General features: G+C 43.7%; 1 protein-coding gene across 1 annotated transcript in view; it reads right to left on the bottom strand.

The window, feature by feature from the left end:
- Positions 1-4,499: 4,499 nt before the first annotated feature.
- map3k10 (mitogen-activated protein kinase kinase kinase 10) overlaps positions 4,500-15,057 on the bottom strand; it is a 33,199-nt gene continuing 22,641 nt past the window's right edge. The window contains exons 2-11 of the mRNA XM_041234748.1: positions 13,286-13,466; positions 12,824-12,972; positions 11,641-11,816; positions 10,926-11,169; positions 9,086-9,208; positions 8,543-8,681; positions 8,078-8,190; positions 6,728-6,951; positions 6,120-6,552; positions 4,500-5,744 (exon numbers count right to left, since the gene is read on the bottom strand). Coding sequence (XP_041090682.1) covers positions 5,398-5,744; positions 6,120-6,552; positions 6,728-6,951; positions 8,078-8,190; positions 8,543-8,681; positions 9,086-9,208; positions 10,926-11,169; positions 11,641-11,816; positions 12,824-12,972; positions 13,286-13,466 — 2,129 coding nt within the window. The 3' untranslated portion in view covers positions 4,500-5,397. The remainder of the gene's footprint in view (positions 5,745-6,119; positions 6,553-6,727; positions 6,952-8,077; positions 8,191-8,542; positions 8,682-9,085; positions 9,209-10,925; positions 11,170-11,640; positions 11,817-12,823; positions 12,973-13,285; positions 13,467-15,057) is intronic.

Below are 15,057 nucleotides of genomic sequence, written 5' to 3'. Positions count from 1 at the left end.
ACTCTCTCTGTGCGAATCCCTCTCTGCCCTAGACAGAGTGAGAGATATCAAATCTCTTTGGTTTGAAAGGGAGATTCTGCCAGGCATCTCCGCATCTCACTTGTTTCCCATCCCTGGATAGGATGAGATATCGGCTTGCTGTATCTCGGTCCAGAGTCACCTCAGCTAAGGAGAAGAGAGGACAGCATATTAATGATCAATGCTGTCAGGCTCCATACAGTTGACTTTTACTGAATGTTTACAGTATGGTCAGACTAGTCACGTTCAAATGTGTAAAGCCACCAGTTCCTCTACAGGATCTATTATACAAAGGGTTAAATGTAGGCTGTAGGATAAATAACGTATATGTTAAATATATGTATAAAATAGTATTAGTAAAAGTGTAGTTTTGAAAGAAACACATATTGCATTTTCATTTTAAAGCATGACATCTTGTACTATACTAGTTTAAAGAAAACTCTGCTTGCAAGCCCCGTCTTGCACTTCCTGTGTTATTTCACATGGAGAATGAAATTGTCCCCACCCCCGGGCTCTTATTTTCTGTTAGTAACAAATCATCTGCTTTCTCCAAGGGTGGGCATGCTTTGGAGCCAGCAAGATGCTTTCACCACTGCTGGGTTGGAAAAACCAGTGAAATAAAGCAGTAACAGTCTTCATGGAAAGCTGGGCAAGCTAACTGATAACGTTATTTTATACAGTACCAAATGTTTTAAGATGACAATACATGTTTGCTATAACACATGTTTCTTTCAAAACTGCACATTTGTGACCTCTATGGTGCACGAATGTGCACGTGTCATGGAATTATTCTGTTAGCTACAATCTGCTCTTGTGAAATAAGATCTGAAAGATAACATATCTGAGTATCTATGAATCTTTTCCAGATTTGAAATAAAAAACACATGATGAAAAGGAAGCAATTCTCAGAATAAAAAACAGGTAAGTATTTGTCTGCTCTTTGTCATGCGTTGTCAGTATTTGATGGTTAGCAAGCAAAGAGTATGTTGATCATATTGACTCCATGTTCACTGGGACAGTTTGAGAACCAAACACTCAATACCATGAACAATTTACACCAAAAAAAAAAAAAAGTTTTTTAAAAATATGTTTGAAATAATGATTATTATATTAATGTAACGTGCAATAAATACCTATATGCCAGGATATGACATTAGGACAAGCATGTTTACAAGCAATGTACACAACATCTTTTGGAGTAAAGTTCTCTTCATTAAAAGAATAACATGCTTTAGTTATGAATTAATGTGGTCATTGGCCAACTTATTCTTGTATTGCTGATCGACAGCTTCTCTCTGAGCGAATCTGTCCGTAGTTGTTTCGGTTTTGTGCAAAACATAAATAGGTTGTATATTCAAAAATAATGGCTGGACTGAATACTTGTGCTATTAACAGGGAGCACTGCAGAACATTGTCAACAAGGCGTGTCAATAAGAGGGATTATGATATTAGTTAATAATGAAAACAGCTGATGTTGTCAGTGAACGTGACTTAATGCCTGTTGAGTCTCGCTAGTGCATCCCTCTGTAGATCTCTTTTTGATTATGTTTACCTTACAATAGAGGGCTGTATAGGGTTCATAAATTGCATTTAAAAAAAAAAAAAAAAAAAAAAAAAAAAGAGTTCATTATTTTTAATTCAAACCGAACGCAAACAGCGAGTGAAGTTAATTTGATTTAATTAAATCGTAATTAAGAGGAAACTGTTATTTGCAAAACAGATTATAACATGTTTTTGCAACCTGCCACGTTGAGATTTTAAATCTGGGAAAAGCTATTTAACTGAACATGCTTTTTGTGTTCGGTTTGAATTAAAAATAAGGAGCTTTTTTTATTATTATTATTTATTTATTACATTACAAATGTAACAGAATCATAGCTCTTTCAAAAACAAACATCTTTTCAGACTCGTCGCTTTTACTTAAGAAATATAACTTTTAAAGGGTCATGTAAACAAAAATAAAATAAAAAACAAACAAACACGAAGAGCCCTATATAAAGGATATTAGAAACATACATCAACGTACTTGCACAGTGCTAGCTCACTGCTGCCTTCAGGTGTGACAAAATGGTACTTCTTTTTAGCAAAGCCAAAAAATTAAATATTTACCATGGAAGACGTTTCACTCTGAAATGGAACTACCATAGAATTAAACTTCCATACTAAACTTTTCCAGGTGTACTGAATCCTACTGTGTGTACAGCAGGCCTAATTGTGTAATTGTGCTAATTTTAATGTGATTTCCCTTCTGATTAAGTTCTTTTCTGCAGAGGCTTGAGAATGGGTGCCTGACCAGAGTGAATCAGCAAAGACAAAACAAAGGGATCAGCAACCATGACGGTTAGGGAGACTTTTAAACTCTGGAATATGAATGACTGAATGGATGAACATCCCTCAAGATACCTTTCAGCTCCTTGCGCAGTGCATGCCATGCTATATCCAGGCTGTGATCAGGACAAACCGTGACCCGACCCCAGGTACAGGTGGTAAAAGTAGCCAGTGTTTTCGCCGACATCCACAGTAAAGTGCCTGTAAAGAGGCAATTGGACAGTCTAAATTAGGGAGAAAATCATTTCGAAAAAAAATACCCAAACTGCAGACAGGTAGACAGTTACTTTATCCTTTGTTTATGTATACAGTAACTGGTTTATTTTTTATTTTATTTGATCACACCTATATAATGATTTGCACGTTTCGGCTCGTTCAGCCTTCGTCGGGAGTTTGCATTTCAATCAAGCAGATTTAATATCCGTAAAGAAAGTACAGGTACGTATTTATTCATATATATATTTGTTTTATTTCAACAGGTTTTCAGTTTTCAAACTTTATCATTTGAATTAACAGGTTATTCATTAAAATCAGTCATCTTCAACAAAGATGTAGCTCTCTCTCTCTCTCTCTCTCTCTCTCTCTCTATATATATATACATCATTGGGATGCATTGGGAGCATGTACACCACGCTGACCCTCTCCTGGGCTTGCTGCAATGCTTGGGGTTGATGCTTGGCATTTCTTCAGTATCCTGTCTGAAGCTTCCTCTTTGTCTGTATTGTGGGGCTCAGTGTGGACGGCAAGGTATGGATGCTTGTGCTATCCAGCTCTGCAGCTCAGAGGAACACATCTGAACCAGGGGAATCAGTTCTGCAGCTCAGAGGAACACACCTAAACCAGGGGAATCAGTCAGTTCTGCAGCTCAGAGGAACACATCTGAACCAGGGGAATCAGTTCTGCAGCTCAGAGGAACACACCTAAACCAGGGGGATCAGTCAGTTCTGCAGCTCAGAGGAACACATTTAAACCAGGGGAATCAGTTCTGCAGCTCAGAGGAACACATCTAAACCAGGGGGATCAGTCAGTTCTGCAGCTCAGAGGAACACATCTAAACCAGGGGGATCAGTCAGTTCTGCAGCTCAGAGGAACACATCTAAACCAGGGGAATCAGTTCTGCAGCTCAGAGGAACACATCTAAACCAGGGGAATCAGTCAGTTCTGCAGCTCAGAGGAACACATCTAAACCAGGGGGATCAGTCAGTTCTGCAGCTCAGAGGAACACATCTAAACCAGGGGGATCAGTCAGTTCTGCAGCTCAGAGGAACACATCTAAACCAGGGGAAGTCAGTTCTGCAGCTCAGAGGAACACATCTAAACCAGGGGAATCAGTTCTGCAGCTCAGAGGAACACCCCTAAAGAGCTTTCTCTGACCCCTCCTTGTTTTGGATACAGGAAGGACATGGCATTGTTATGCAGCACTCTCAGCTCTCTGAAGTCATCTCTGCTTCTTGGGACAACCTTGCTCATAGTGTTTCTAGAACTATTAAAAGCCAAGTCTGAGCCTGGTAAACTGTTTTCTGTTCACTACAACCTGTACCGACGTGGTTGTTTTTACAAAAACACAGCGATGTTTGTACTCGTGTGTGGTTTCAAATCTTCTAAGCGTATGTCGTGTCGGATTCCATGTTGTCTTTATTTGTTCTGTTCTCTTGCCTTTTTATGATGTTGGCGATCATTCTTAGTGACCCTTATTTTCTGTGCTCAGGTGTTTTGATATAATGAGCTGCTCTTAAGCAGACTAGATCAGCCAGGGGGCCTTTATATTAGTAAGCACCAGCGCCATCTAGAGCACAGCTGTGTATTGCCAGGGAAACTAAAGAAAGAACAGACTCTTTTATTAAAACTCTTTGGCTAATGCTGCGTACATATGTCTATAGAACTGAAGCAACACCATAATTACCGTATTCCTTCGAATATAAGACACCCTCGAATTTAAGATGCAGCCCAAATTTACCACCCTCAATTTGAGAAAAAAAAAACTAAACATCAAAGAAATATGTATTTCCACAGATACATCCAAGCATGGTACTGTTTGTTAGAAACACTGACATTGTATTTTGAATTCCTCAGGAAGCTACTGAAAATGGCTTCCTCTATGTCATGGATGATTCGAGACCGGGCAGTAACGTTTTGGTTTGTCTTTTCTCGGCAGTCAGTCACGTTGCTGCTTGTGTACTCGGGTAGTCACGTCTTTTGTTGGTGATTTTAATACACGCATTACTATTGTACTCGAATTTTAGGTGCAGAAGAGTTGGTTAAAAAATCACGTATTAAATTTGAAGGAATACGGTAAATAATCGCAATGAGAACCACTCACAATAATGTAGGGGACAGTAGAACATGTTAAACACATTTTAGGCCTTATCAAAAGCCTTTCAGCCATGCCTGTGTCTGGTGCCCTCTTAGTATAGGGACATACCTTCTGTAAAAGCAACCGAAAATGGTCTAATTCACGAGATAGCAGCTGCAAGATCAGCGTTTAAAATGTACATTTCATTTGAAAAAGGAGATCATTGTAACAGGGAGGGTGTTCACAGTATATGTTGCTTGCACAGAAGTTATTGCAAACACAGTAGCAGTCTCACCTTGCTGTTAAAAGACTGTCATGAAGCTTATTATTGGTTCGACTCCTGGAACAAGTCTGATCGCGACAGAGCAGAGTCACCAGGAGTCTGTTTCATTTCTGATGATCATATTTGTATTAGTTTATATACCAGAATCTATAAAAGACTGCATCAGAAATATACCGAAGGCTTAAAATGAACGCTAATGCAAAAATAAAACAAATAACACTGTGTTTTTCTCTTTTTTGTAATTTACTGGCGTGCCAAGTTTATTTTTCTGTAATATGGCATGAATAATAGTTTCAAAGGTAAAATGTAAGAATATTCTAATATTAGGTTAAAATTGAAAGTACATGAAACTCCCCATGCATCCCAGCACTATTATTTTAATAGTGGTTTCATTGAACACCAGCTGGACTTAAGAGATCATTTATCCGTGCTGCAGCTGTCACTGTTTTCTCCAGGCTCCGGGGTGAAGGCTCAGTTAGCTCAGCGCTTGGGCGGTCTCGCACAGCGGGACAGTGCTGTCCTGACTCTGTCCATCCATGTCTATGTCCAGCAGGGTCTGTCTGGCCGGGACTAGCTCCTCTGTGGCCTGCGGGCTGTCACAGCTGCTGCCGGGAGAGGAGCTGTGTGTCCGTCTGAACGACACCAACTTCCAGGGGTCGATCCTGGCCCGGCCGGAGGAGGGGCGCGGCCGCGGTGCAAACTCCAGCGTCTTGGGCCTCTCGATCGCCGCAGTATCCTTCTCGAGCGCCGGCTTGCGCCGCAGGACGGGAGGGAACAGCAGACAGGGGTCGGGCAAGCGGGGGACCTCCACATCCCTGGAGCCTGGAGAGGAGGGCAGTGATTTAGAATTCAAACAAATATCAGGGGCACAAAGGACGTGCTCGTCAAAGTCTAGCTGAAAAGACCCTGTTTATATTTTTGTCAGAAGGGTTTGTCAGAAGACTGTCTAGTCTGAGCGTTGCAACAAAGACGCTGCCTGCCATTTTCCCCGCACCCTTCTCAATACACTGACGTGCTTTCAGCCAGCTAACATGACCCTGAAGACACTGCTGAAAGTGTAACAGCCTTTAAAAACAAGGCAAGTAACCAGAGAACTTTCTTTAACCTAGTGTAATATCAGATAACATGTTTTTCTTAAACGAAACATTTGCATAAAATCAGAACCCATCAATAATAATAACAATAAATATGGTGTACCTGTATCAGGGAGGGCCGGCACGCTGCCGTCAGAAGGAGTCCTGCGGTGAGTGGGGGTTTGGGCCCGAGGCTGAATTGCCCCGTCTGAGGGGGTGCGCCGGTGCCCTCGCGACACGGCCAGGGCGGCGCTCACGTGCGTGGGGGTCAGGGACTGCCTGGGGTCTCTCTTGAAGCTCTCAGTTTTGAGGTCCAGCAGGGGGTTGGTGGCGGAGCGGTCCTCGCTCTCGAAGGGCAGCAGTGACTTGGTGGAGTTGCAGTCGGAGAGGGAGGACAGGGACAGCAGGGTGACTGAGCTGGACGGCTCCAGGGAAGGCAGGACGGACTCCTCTCTCCTGCTGGCGGGGCTGGTGCTGCGGCGGAAGCGCCCTGTCCGCTGGAACAGACCCTCCTTCTTCTTCTTCTCCTCTTTGGCTTCCAACTCGTCCTGAGACATCTTGAAGACAGCATTGTGAACCGGGTCAGAGATCAGGAAGAACCTTTCACCTAGTCATTTAGAGGGTCCCGCTTTCTTTAACTTAGTGTCACTCACAATATAAAAGTAGCCGATCAAATATCAACACTTAAATATTACAAAGTGCATCCCAGCTATTTACCCCCCGCCCAGTTACCTGCTGCCGGCCGAGCTGGAGGAGGTCGTTGCCGAGGGCGATGGAGGCCAGTATGGAGGCACAGCCCAGCAGCACTAGGCTGTTCTTCTTGCGCTGGGCACCGCGGCGTTGGGAGTCTGTGGGGGTACAGCTGGAGGGAGGGGGCACGCTGTCCTCCTCCGCCCCGTTGCTGTCTGCCTCGTCTGGGGGGTTTGTCTGAGGGGAGCTGGCATCATAGTCCTCTTCTGTATGAAAGAACAGACAGTGTGAACCAGGAACCAGGGATACGTGGCTGTTTCCTCTACTGCAGTATGCTTTCAAATGAATACATAATCTGTACAAAGACACTGAGAAAGGCTTATAACAGGTTCTTGTAAACAATCTGTACAAGTTTACAATCCAGACCCAATCTAAATTCATAAGAGTACTTTCATTATGCTTTCCATTACATGAGAGTAGATGTTGAACTTCATGCTGATTTGAACACGGCTCTCACCAAGATAAGCACCAACTAAGACGTAGCTTTACAGTAAACTAATGAGATCCATCTGCATCTCCATCCATTTGCGTTTCCTTCCATCTGATGATGTAGATATCCTTCTGCCTGTGTTGATGGCTGAAGTGTAATGCTGGCTCCAGGGATCAGCTTATTATGTACAGCAGTTTAAAAACAACCACACACACAGTTACTGTATGCCCTTTAAAAAGTTTACTGTGCTACATTTGCACTGTAATATTCCCATGTCCTTCTACTAGTTAAACTATGCACATTTCCCATAGTTTAATATGGCATGCCATGTTTTTAATATGCTTTACCACACCTCTCTGTGCTTTACAATGCTTCCCTATGCTTTACCACACCTCTCTGTGCTTTACAATGCTTCCCCATGCTTTACAAGACCTCTCTGTGCTTTACAATGCTTCCCTATGCTTTACCACACATTCACTGTGCTTACACTTTGCACAGTTTTTACTGTGGGAAACTTTTATAAGGCAACACAGGGGTTTTATAACATTTTGGTTTATGGAAATTGTTGGTTCATTTATGCTGCTTGCAATTTCTTATGTTTTTTTTTTCTTTAATAAAAGGGTATTTCTAAGGTAAAGGCTGGGATTTGCACATGCGTCACATTGGGTTTATAACAGCGAGAGCACATTTCAAAGCCACACTTTGATCCGCTCAAGAAAAGAAACAACCCCATTCACTCTAAAACACTTCTGCTTTGGTGTTGATACCAGCCGCAGGGAGGAAGTGTTTTAGAGTGAATGGGGTTGTTCATGCACAGCACAGTCCTGGAAATGGAGCATGGATAGCAACAGCACGCCCTGCGCCGGGTTCCTGACGACACGCAGGCTGGCGTGCTTCCTTACCCATCTCGTTGAGGCTGGCGAATCCTCCGGAGATTGGGACATGCTTGGGGGATTTGCCCAAGTTGGGGGCGCTGGATGACCACTGCTTACACCCCTCCCCCAGGGACTTCAACCTGGACAGACACAGCAGCGAGGAGAAACGCAGAGCATGCTTTAAGAGTCTGTGTCCCATAAAATCACTTGGAATTGTGTTCAGACGTATATTGTCATGATGCTAATCGACAGCTAGTTTAGCCTACAAATTGAAAATAGGCTTTTTATTTTCCAACAGTACATTGTCGTTTGTTGCCTGTCCTGTATTCGATCAGGATTGCTGATTAATCATCATTCATTATAATTTAGCATGTCTAACAACGTCACCAGCATCTCAGCACTCTGGTCAAGCCTGAGCAGGGTGGGATGTGTGGTGAGTGGTGGAAGCGTGGAATGCATGTCCTCAGGTGTCTGATATGAGGGAGTCTGTACCTGTCTTCTCCTCCGATTCGCTCTCTCTGGTGTGTGGAGCTGGGGCTCCAGGTGCGCACCTTCTTCTTGTTGGCAGCCAGGTCCTCCTTCTTACACACCGCGCTGCGCCCCCACGTCTTGCTGCCGTCGCTGGGGGTCACTGCCGCAAAGACATCACATCAGCAGCAAACGGACAGGAATTTGTAGACTATATAAAGTATTCACTTCGGTCAAGCAGACATTGCTGGTCAATCAATCGATCGATCTTTATTTCATATAGCGCCTTTCAAAGTGGGCCACCAACACAAAGCGCTGTACAAGACGCAGTGACAATAAGAAAATCTATGAGTAAGTCACATCGGAGTCTGTAGGGTTACTAATAAGGGTTCATGCAGCTGTAAACTCCTGGCTCCTGATTAATGAAACAATAAACTGTATTGAGGGTGTCTCTGATACCCAGGAAAGGGGGCAGGGTTAGTGTTTCAAGCCACGGTGCTGACATCAGTTTCCATATTAAGTGAACAGATTTCCATCCCAAGCTGAATCACGGTGGCCTGTACTCACAGCGAATCGCTCGCAGCCGGGGGATGACGACAGGGCTGCCTGGGGGGCTGCAGCGGTCCGGGCCCTGGCCTTTCCACTTGTCAACGCTGGGAGACGCCTGCACGGTGATCTTGTGTTCAAAACCTGGACAGGGAAGACAGACAGAACCAGAGATTTGGAATCATGAGGCCATCCAATTAGCCTTTTTTTAAAAAAACATTTTAATCTTTACCCACGTTTTTCTCCCTAATTTAGACCATCAAATTACATCCCCTCACCACAGGAACCCTCACAACAGCTCAGGTGAACTGAAGTTGAGCGGGCGTCCTCTGATCCCTGATCCAGTTCCTCTTTTTACCCAGGAGAAATAGAGCATATGTCAGTGAGCGCCTGGAGGAGAAAGGGCCAGCCCTGCAGATGTCCTCTTTAAGCTCACTGGGTGTCTGGCCAATAGAGTCCTCGGTAGCGGGACGAGGAGAAACTTTCTCTCATGAATTTCCCAGTGGAATCCTCAACTAAGATCAGTTAGTCTGCACAGCCAGGCTGCAAACATGTGCAAGTATGACTCACCCTGCACACCACAGGGCCATGTCTGTACCCCTGTGCCACTCAGGGACCGCCCCAAAGTATTGCTTTATATAGTGGGTGAGACCTTCGAGATATATATCATATTTGGAAGGGGGTCCCGGCAAAGATATCAAATAAAGATAAAGAACAAACATGCCCCCACCTACTCCAATATAAATACTGAGAAGCCTTTAGGCTGGTTCATATTTCTGTCGCAGAGGAATGCTATATGTTAGGATCAGGCAGCTATAAAGCTGCTCAGCTTCATTCCGACCATGCAGCAAACGTTGACATTTTTCAACGTTATCCGAGCCTATGCGAATTCAGTCGCAGACGCAGGAGAAAAGGCTGGATGACTTTCCAAAAAAGACACACGTCGCAAGAGTGTGGATGACGTAATTCCGACTAGAGACCCTCGATTGAAGACCCTCGATCAGAGACCCTCGACTCCAACCAGAAATGATGTCGGTGTCTGAAGTATGAAACAACCTTTACTGTTAGTACATACGAAACTTTAGTTTTAGGCTTTCTTAATCCATTTAATATGCATTTAGAATAAAATCGCCCCTGATCATGACACATCTGCTGCCCAATTCTTTCACGGCTCTTCTGTCAGTTATAAGAACATAAATATTTACAAAACACAGGAGGCCATTCAGCCCATCAGTCCCAGTAGCTGGTTGATCTCAAGTCAGGTCTTACTGGATCCCAGTCATTCTGCCTCAACAACATGGCTAGGTAATGATACATGAGTTGCATGTCAGTTTCTTTCCTATAATATGTTGCAAAAGCTTCATATTAGTTTGAACCCACCCCCGACACTTGAGTCTAGCTTGAACTGAGAGCTTGCAAAAAATAGGAGTGTTCCAGATGAGGCGCTTGGTGCACAAGAAGGACACACTCCCAGAAGAGTCCTTCAACAACATGACTAGGCAGCCCATTCCATCCCCTCACCACTCTCTGTTTGAAGAAGAGTCTCCTTCAACAACATGACTAGACAGCCCATTCCATCCCCTCACCACTCTCTGTGTGAAGAAGAGTCTCCTTCAACAACATGACTAGGCAGCCCATTCCATCCCCTCACCACTCTCTGTGTGAAGAAGAGTCTCCTTCAACAACATGACTAGGCAGCCCATTCCATCCCCTCACCACTCTCTGTGTGAAGAAGAGTCTCCTTCAGCAACATGACTAGGCAGCCCCTCGCCACTCTCTGTGTGAAGAAGAGTCTCCTTCCTTCTGTCCTAAGTCTATCTCTACTTAGTTCAGTTAACATGAAGGTGTTCTGGTGCGGTACCTGAGGGCAGGCTGATGCGGTTGCCGTCCTTGCCCAGCTTCAGCCGGCTCTTCTTGAAGTTGCCCTTGCGTTTCTTCACCTTGGGCTTCTCCTGGTACATCTGGTGGATGATGATGTGGAGCTCCCGCTCCACGATGTCGATCTCACGCTCAGCCAGCTCCTGCTCTCGTCTGCGCAGCACCTCCTCCTGCTCCTTCTGCTCCAGAGCGGCGCGTGCCAGCTCCTCCTCCCAGCTGCGCAGCTCCTGCGATCCACGAGAGATGGAGGCATTTACTTTAAGAGCATGCTGCTTTATTTTCATTTGAACATTCCCCTCACTACTTTCAGTTTCAGAATGTTTCTGGGTTCTGTTGCCCCCATATTAATCATTTTTCTCTAAATCTACTTTTTGATCTTCTTTGAGCTTGTCTGGAGAATCCTAAAAATGATCTAGAACTTTTGGGGAATAAACCAGGGGTAATCATTCCTGAATACCACAAAATCAGCTTGCGACTAACAAAGAAAACAGTCTCAGAGATACAGAAAAGGTCAGAAAAAACAGGAGCAGCTTAGATCGGCAGCCAGTGCGGGTTGTCTAGATTAACACAGAAATGCAGTATCAGAGATTTGCAACCTAGGTTGAGTGGTGTATGGAAATCCAATCCCCGAAGCTGGGATTGGATTGTGAAAGGTAACTCCATTCTTTTGAAGGGATTCCCGTTGCATTTCTGAGCACCTTCTCTTTGGTGCGCAGCTCATCAAACATCTGCTGGATCTCGAGCCTCCAGTCCTCCTGCAGAGAGTGGAAGGACTCCAGGGGCATCTGGAACATGGCCGACTGCTCAATACACAGCAGCTGCTCCAGGATGGTGCTGAAGGAGGGCCTGAGGTGTGGGTCGGGGCTCCAGCACTCTGCAAAACACACAGAGAGACACACCCGTCAGCAGGAGACTCTGGGGAACGCTGCAGTTCAAAAAGCAATACAAAACACGTACAGTACAGTACAGTGCAAGCTGACAGCAGCACAGAGTATCACAAGGAAAGAGGAGAGCTCTTCAGCAGGCATCTGAATGCATTGCGATGTGAGTTAAAAAGTTTGAACTGTCCCAAACTGTCCTAGTGTACATAGAGTCACATGGTAACCCTACTCTGGAGTCTATTCCCAATATAGTTCCTTCAGCACGTCTTCTATATCAGGAACAAAGGCCTGTTTCTAAAACTGCACTGCACTTTAAAGCCAACATAACTATTTATATGCTGGCCTGGCAGATTTGATTAAATGTGTTTGCTTATTTAGCTTTTTTAAACTTTTGCCAAAACATATCAGTGAATTCTGTTTAATCCTTCAAAACGAACTTGACTCATTTTGTAGTTTGGCTTTTGCAACTGTTTGGGGCTGTTTGCATTTTGATGGCTTTATTTGCATTGTCGTTAGGCCTTTGCAACTGCTGTTTGGGCCAGCTAAAACATGTCAGAGTCAAATAGAAAAGCGACAGTCAACCTCAGAAACTGGCAGTGCACTAGTCGCACGTCACTTGACTGTGAAGTGATTGTGAAGCTGAGGTTTCAGTTGTGCATTTTAGAACATTAGTACGTAGTTTTTTTTTTGAAGAAGTACAGTGCACAAACAGCACAGCGTTACAAAACATTCCCAAACAGAGCACCAGACATTATCAAATACAGGGTTTAAAGTGGTGACTAGCTGACCTATTTGACTATTCAAGTCAAATTAGTGATCCTTCTACCCCTAGAGTCAAATTAGTGGTTTCTAACTCCAGCCCTCAGTCTGTTCCAGTCCATGTATTGTTTCTAACCAGGTCCTCAATTGTCGCTCATTAGGAATTGATTGTGATGGACCAGGGCCAGCGAGGGGACCCACTGAGTGAGATGAGAAGTAACTTGAGTCCATGGTGTTGTACCTTCCAGCAGTCTGGCAAAGGGCTCCGGGCAGGTGGAAGGGATGGGCAGGGTCAGCTTATTAATGGCCACTCCGTAGGCCACAGCCAGAGCATCGATCTCACGATAGGGAACCTCCCCGGTCAAGAGCTCCCACAGCAGCACCCCGAAACTGGGGTGACAAAAACAGAACAAGGTAAAAACCCAAGTATTGTATTTGCGATAGCTATAATAAGGGCACAGAACAAAGACCTGGAAACACTGGAAAGTTTATAAGAGCCAATCTCTTTCTCCATATAAATACTAAGTAAATGTTGAGAAATGTGCTGCCCAGCTGATTTGAGACCCATGATGTGTGACTAAAAATGTGTTTAAAAATATAACGCTGCATTACAGACCACACTGGAGCCAGCAAAGGTAATGTAATGTGTGTCTTGTGCACTTTGCAGGGGGTTCTGGTCTCACTGTGCGCATGCTTCCTTTACCTCCAGATGTCACTGCTCTTGGAGAAGAGGGACAGCTTGATGACCTCGGGGGCCATCCAGGCGTAGGTTCCTGCGGCGCTCATCCTGGTGGTCCTGTGCCACTCGCGGGCCAGGCCAAAATCAGTGATCTTCAGGGTCTTATTGGAGAGATCGTCATTCTCCAGCTGCTCCAGAATGAGAACTGCAAGACAACAACAGCCACACCGGGACGCTCAGCCGCACTGCTTTAAGGGGTAAGCACTTTATTTTAGTAAGCTTGATAACCAGAAAGATCTCATTTCAGTATTGCATATGGGGACACAGAAATCCTTAGCTATAAATGACAAACATAATGATACAAGTGTTAAGAGATCTAGCATCGTATTTCGCTCTGCTGGGTGAACAAGCCAGGGAGGGGGTTGAAATCCTCCCACCCAATAAACGGTTGTCAATTGTTTTTATTTATTGGTGATTATCACCTGTACCTGGCTACCACTGTAAATTAGGGCCAGGCGCAAGAGACCATCCCATCTGTTTTACAAGTCCTTCTTTATTACATTATGTACAGAAAGATTTTTGCTTAGTTTGGATTTTTTTTTTTTTACCACTTTAAATCTATTGGTTTCAGTAGCGATACAGAATGCAAGGAATACAATGCTCAATTTACTTTTGAAATGTTTGCTTGTCAAAACTTTTTTTTTTTTTAATCTCAATTCACTTTATAGATGCCAACTGAATTGTGCTTGTCTCTCATGTAGTCACTGATGTTGCTTTGAGATTTTAATTTGTAACTGCTTTCTCATTCAGACTGCCAGGCTGGGGTTAAGCCTGCTTTCTGATCGCTTGTCACTGGTTTCCAAAGCCATGAGTTGTGTGATTTGATCTAGTACTGGTACAGTATAACACATTGTTTTAAAAGTAGCCTACTGTAATAAAGTGTGAATATATCCACTCAACAGGCTGTGCGGATTATAGAAGCACGGTTTATTAACACACGAACAACTGAGATTTCGTCTTGCAAGCACGCTCCTCCAAAATACAAACTGTGCATTTAACCAGATTCTGGTTAAATTCCTAATTAGATCTTGCTGGTCACTTTGTCCTTGCTAGGACAAAGCTGACCTCCAAGACATTTTGAAATAGGTGTTGGCCTCTCCTTTGATGTCGAGTACTAACGTGAAAGGCATTTGCTGTTTAGGGTGGATCACTGTTTTTGTGTTAGAAGTACCAACATCTTTACAAACTAGAAATAAAACAGGTTTTCTTAGGAAACTGGCTACTTCAAAGAGTAACTGGATTGCACCAGATGCTTTGAAGCTTGGGTTAAGACAAATGGACAATAAACCAAGTGATAAGAGATTTGTGTCTTTTTATGATTGGTTTAAGGAAAACTCATGATGTCACTGAGAGACTGCACTTAAACTGAGAATACTGAAATGTTCTTTGCATTGCTCTGATCCATGCTTGGAAAGGATACCTGCAAACTGTAACCTTTAAGATGTCTGGTTGTAACTTTGCAACTCAGAACCTTTATCTTCAATAAACTATACTTATCTGGACTTGAAAAGAAGAAACCCGCGACTTCTCTTTCCTTTCTCCTTTTATTTCTTACTGCAACACAGTCCAATCATAAATAAGTATGAAACATAAGTATGCTGGGGAAAGTGATGTAAGAATAGCTGAATTTCGAGCGGTACCTCTTATTATAGAGCGTTACTGAGAATTATATTGAGAACATCAAAGTGATATTTCAAATGACTTTTTACAAATAAAAAAAAAAAGCATTCGTCAGA

This window comes from Polyodon spathula, chromosome 35 (genome assembly GCF_017654505.1).
Source record: "Polyodon spathula isolate WHYD16114869_AA chromosome 35, ASM1765450v1, whole genome shotgun sequence".
In the NCBI taxonomy this organism is placed as follows: Eukaryota; Metazoa; Chordata; class Actinopteri; order Acipenseriformes; family Polyodontidae; genus Polyodon; species Polyodon spathula.
The sequence above is the reverse complement of the archived record's forward strand: the minus strand, read 5'-3'. Positions and strand labels throughout refer to the sequence as shown.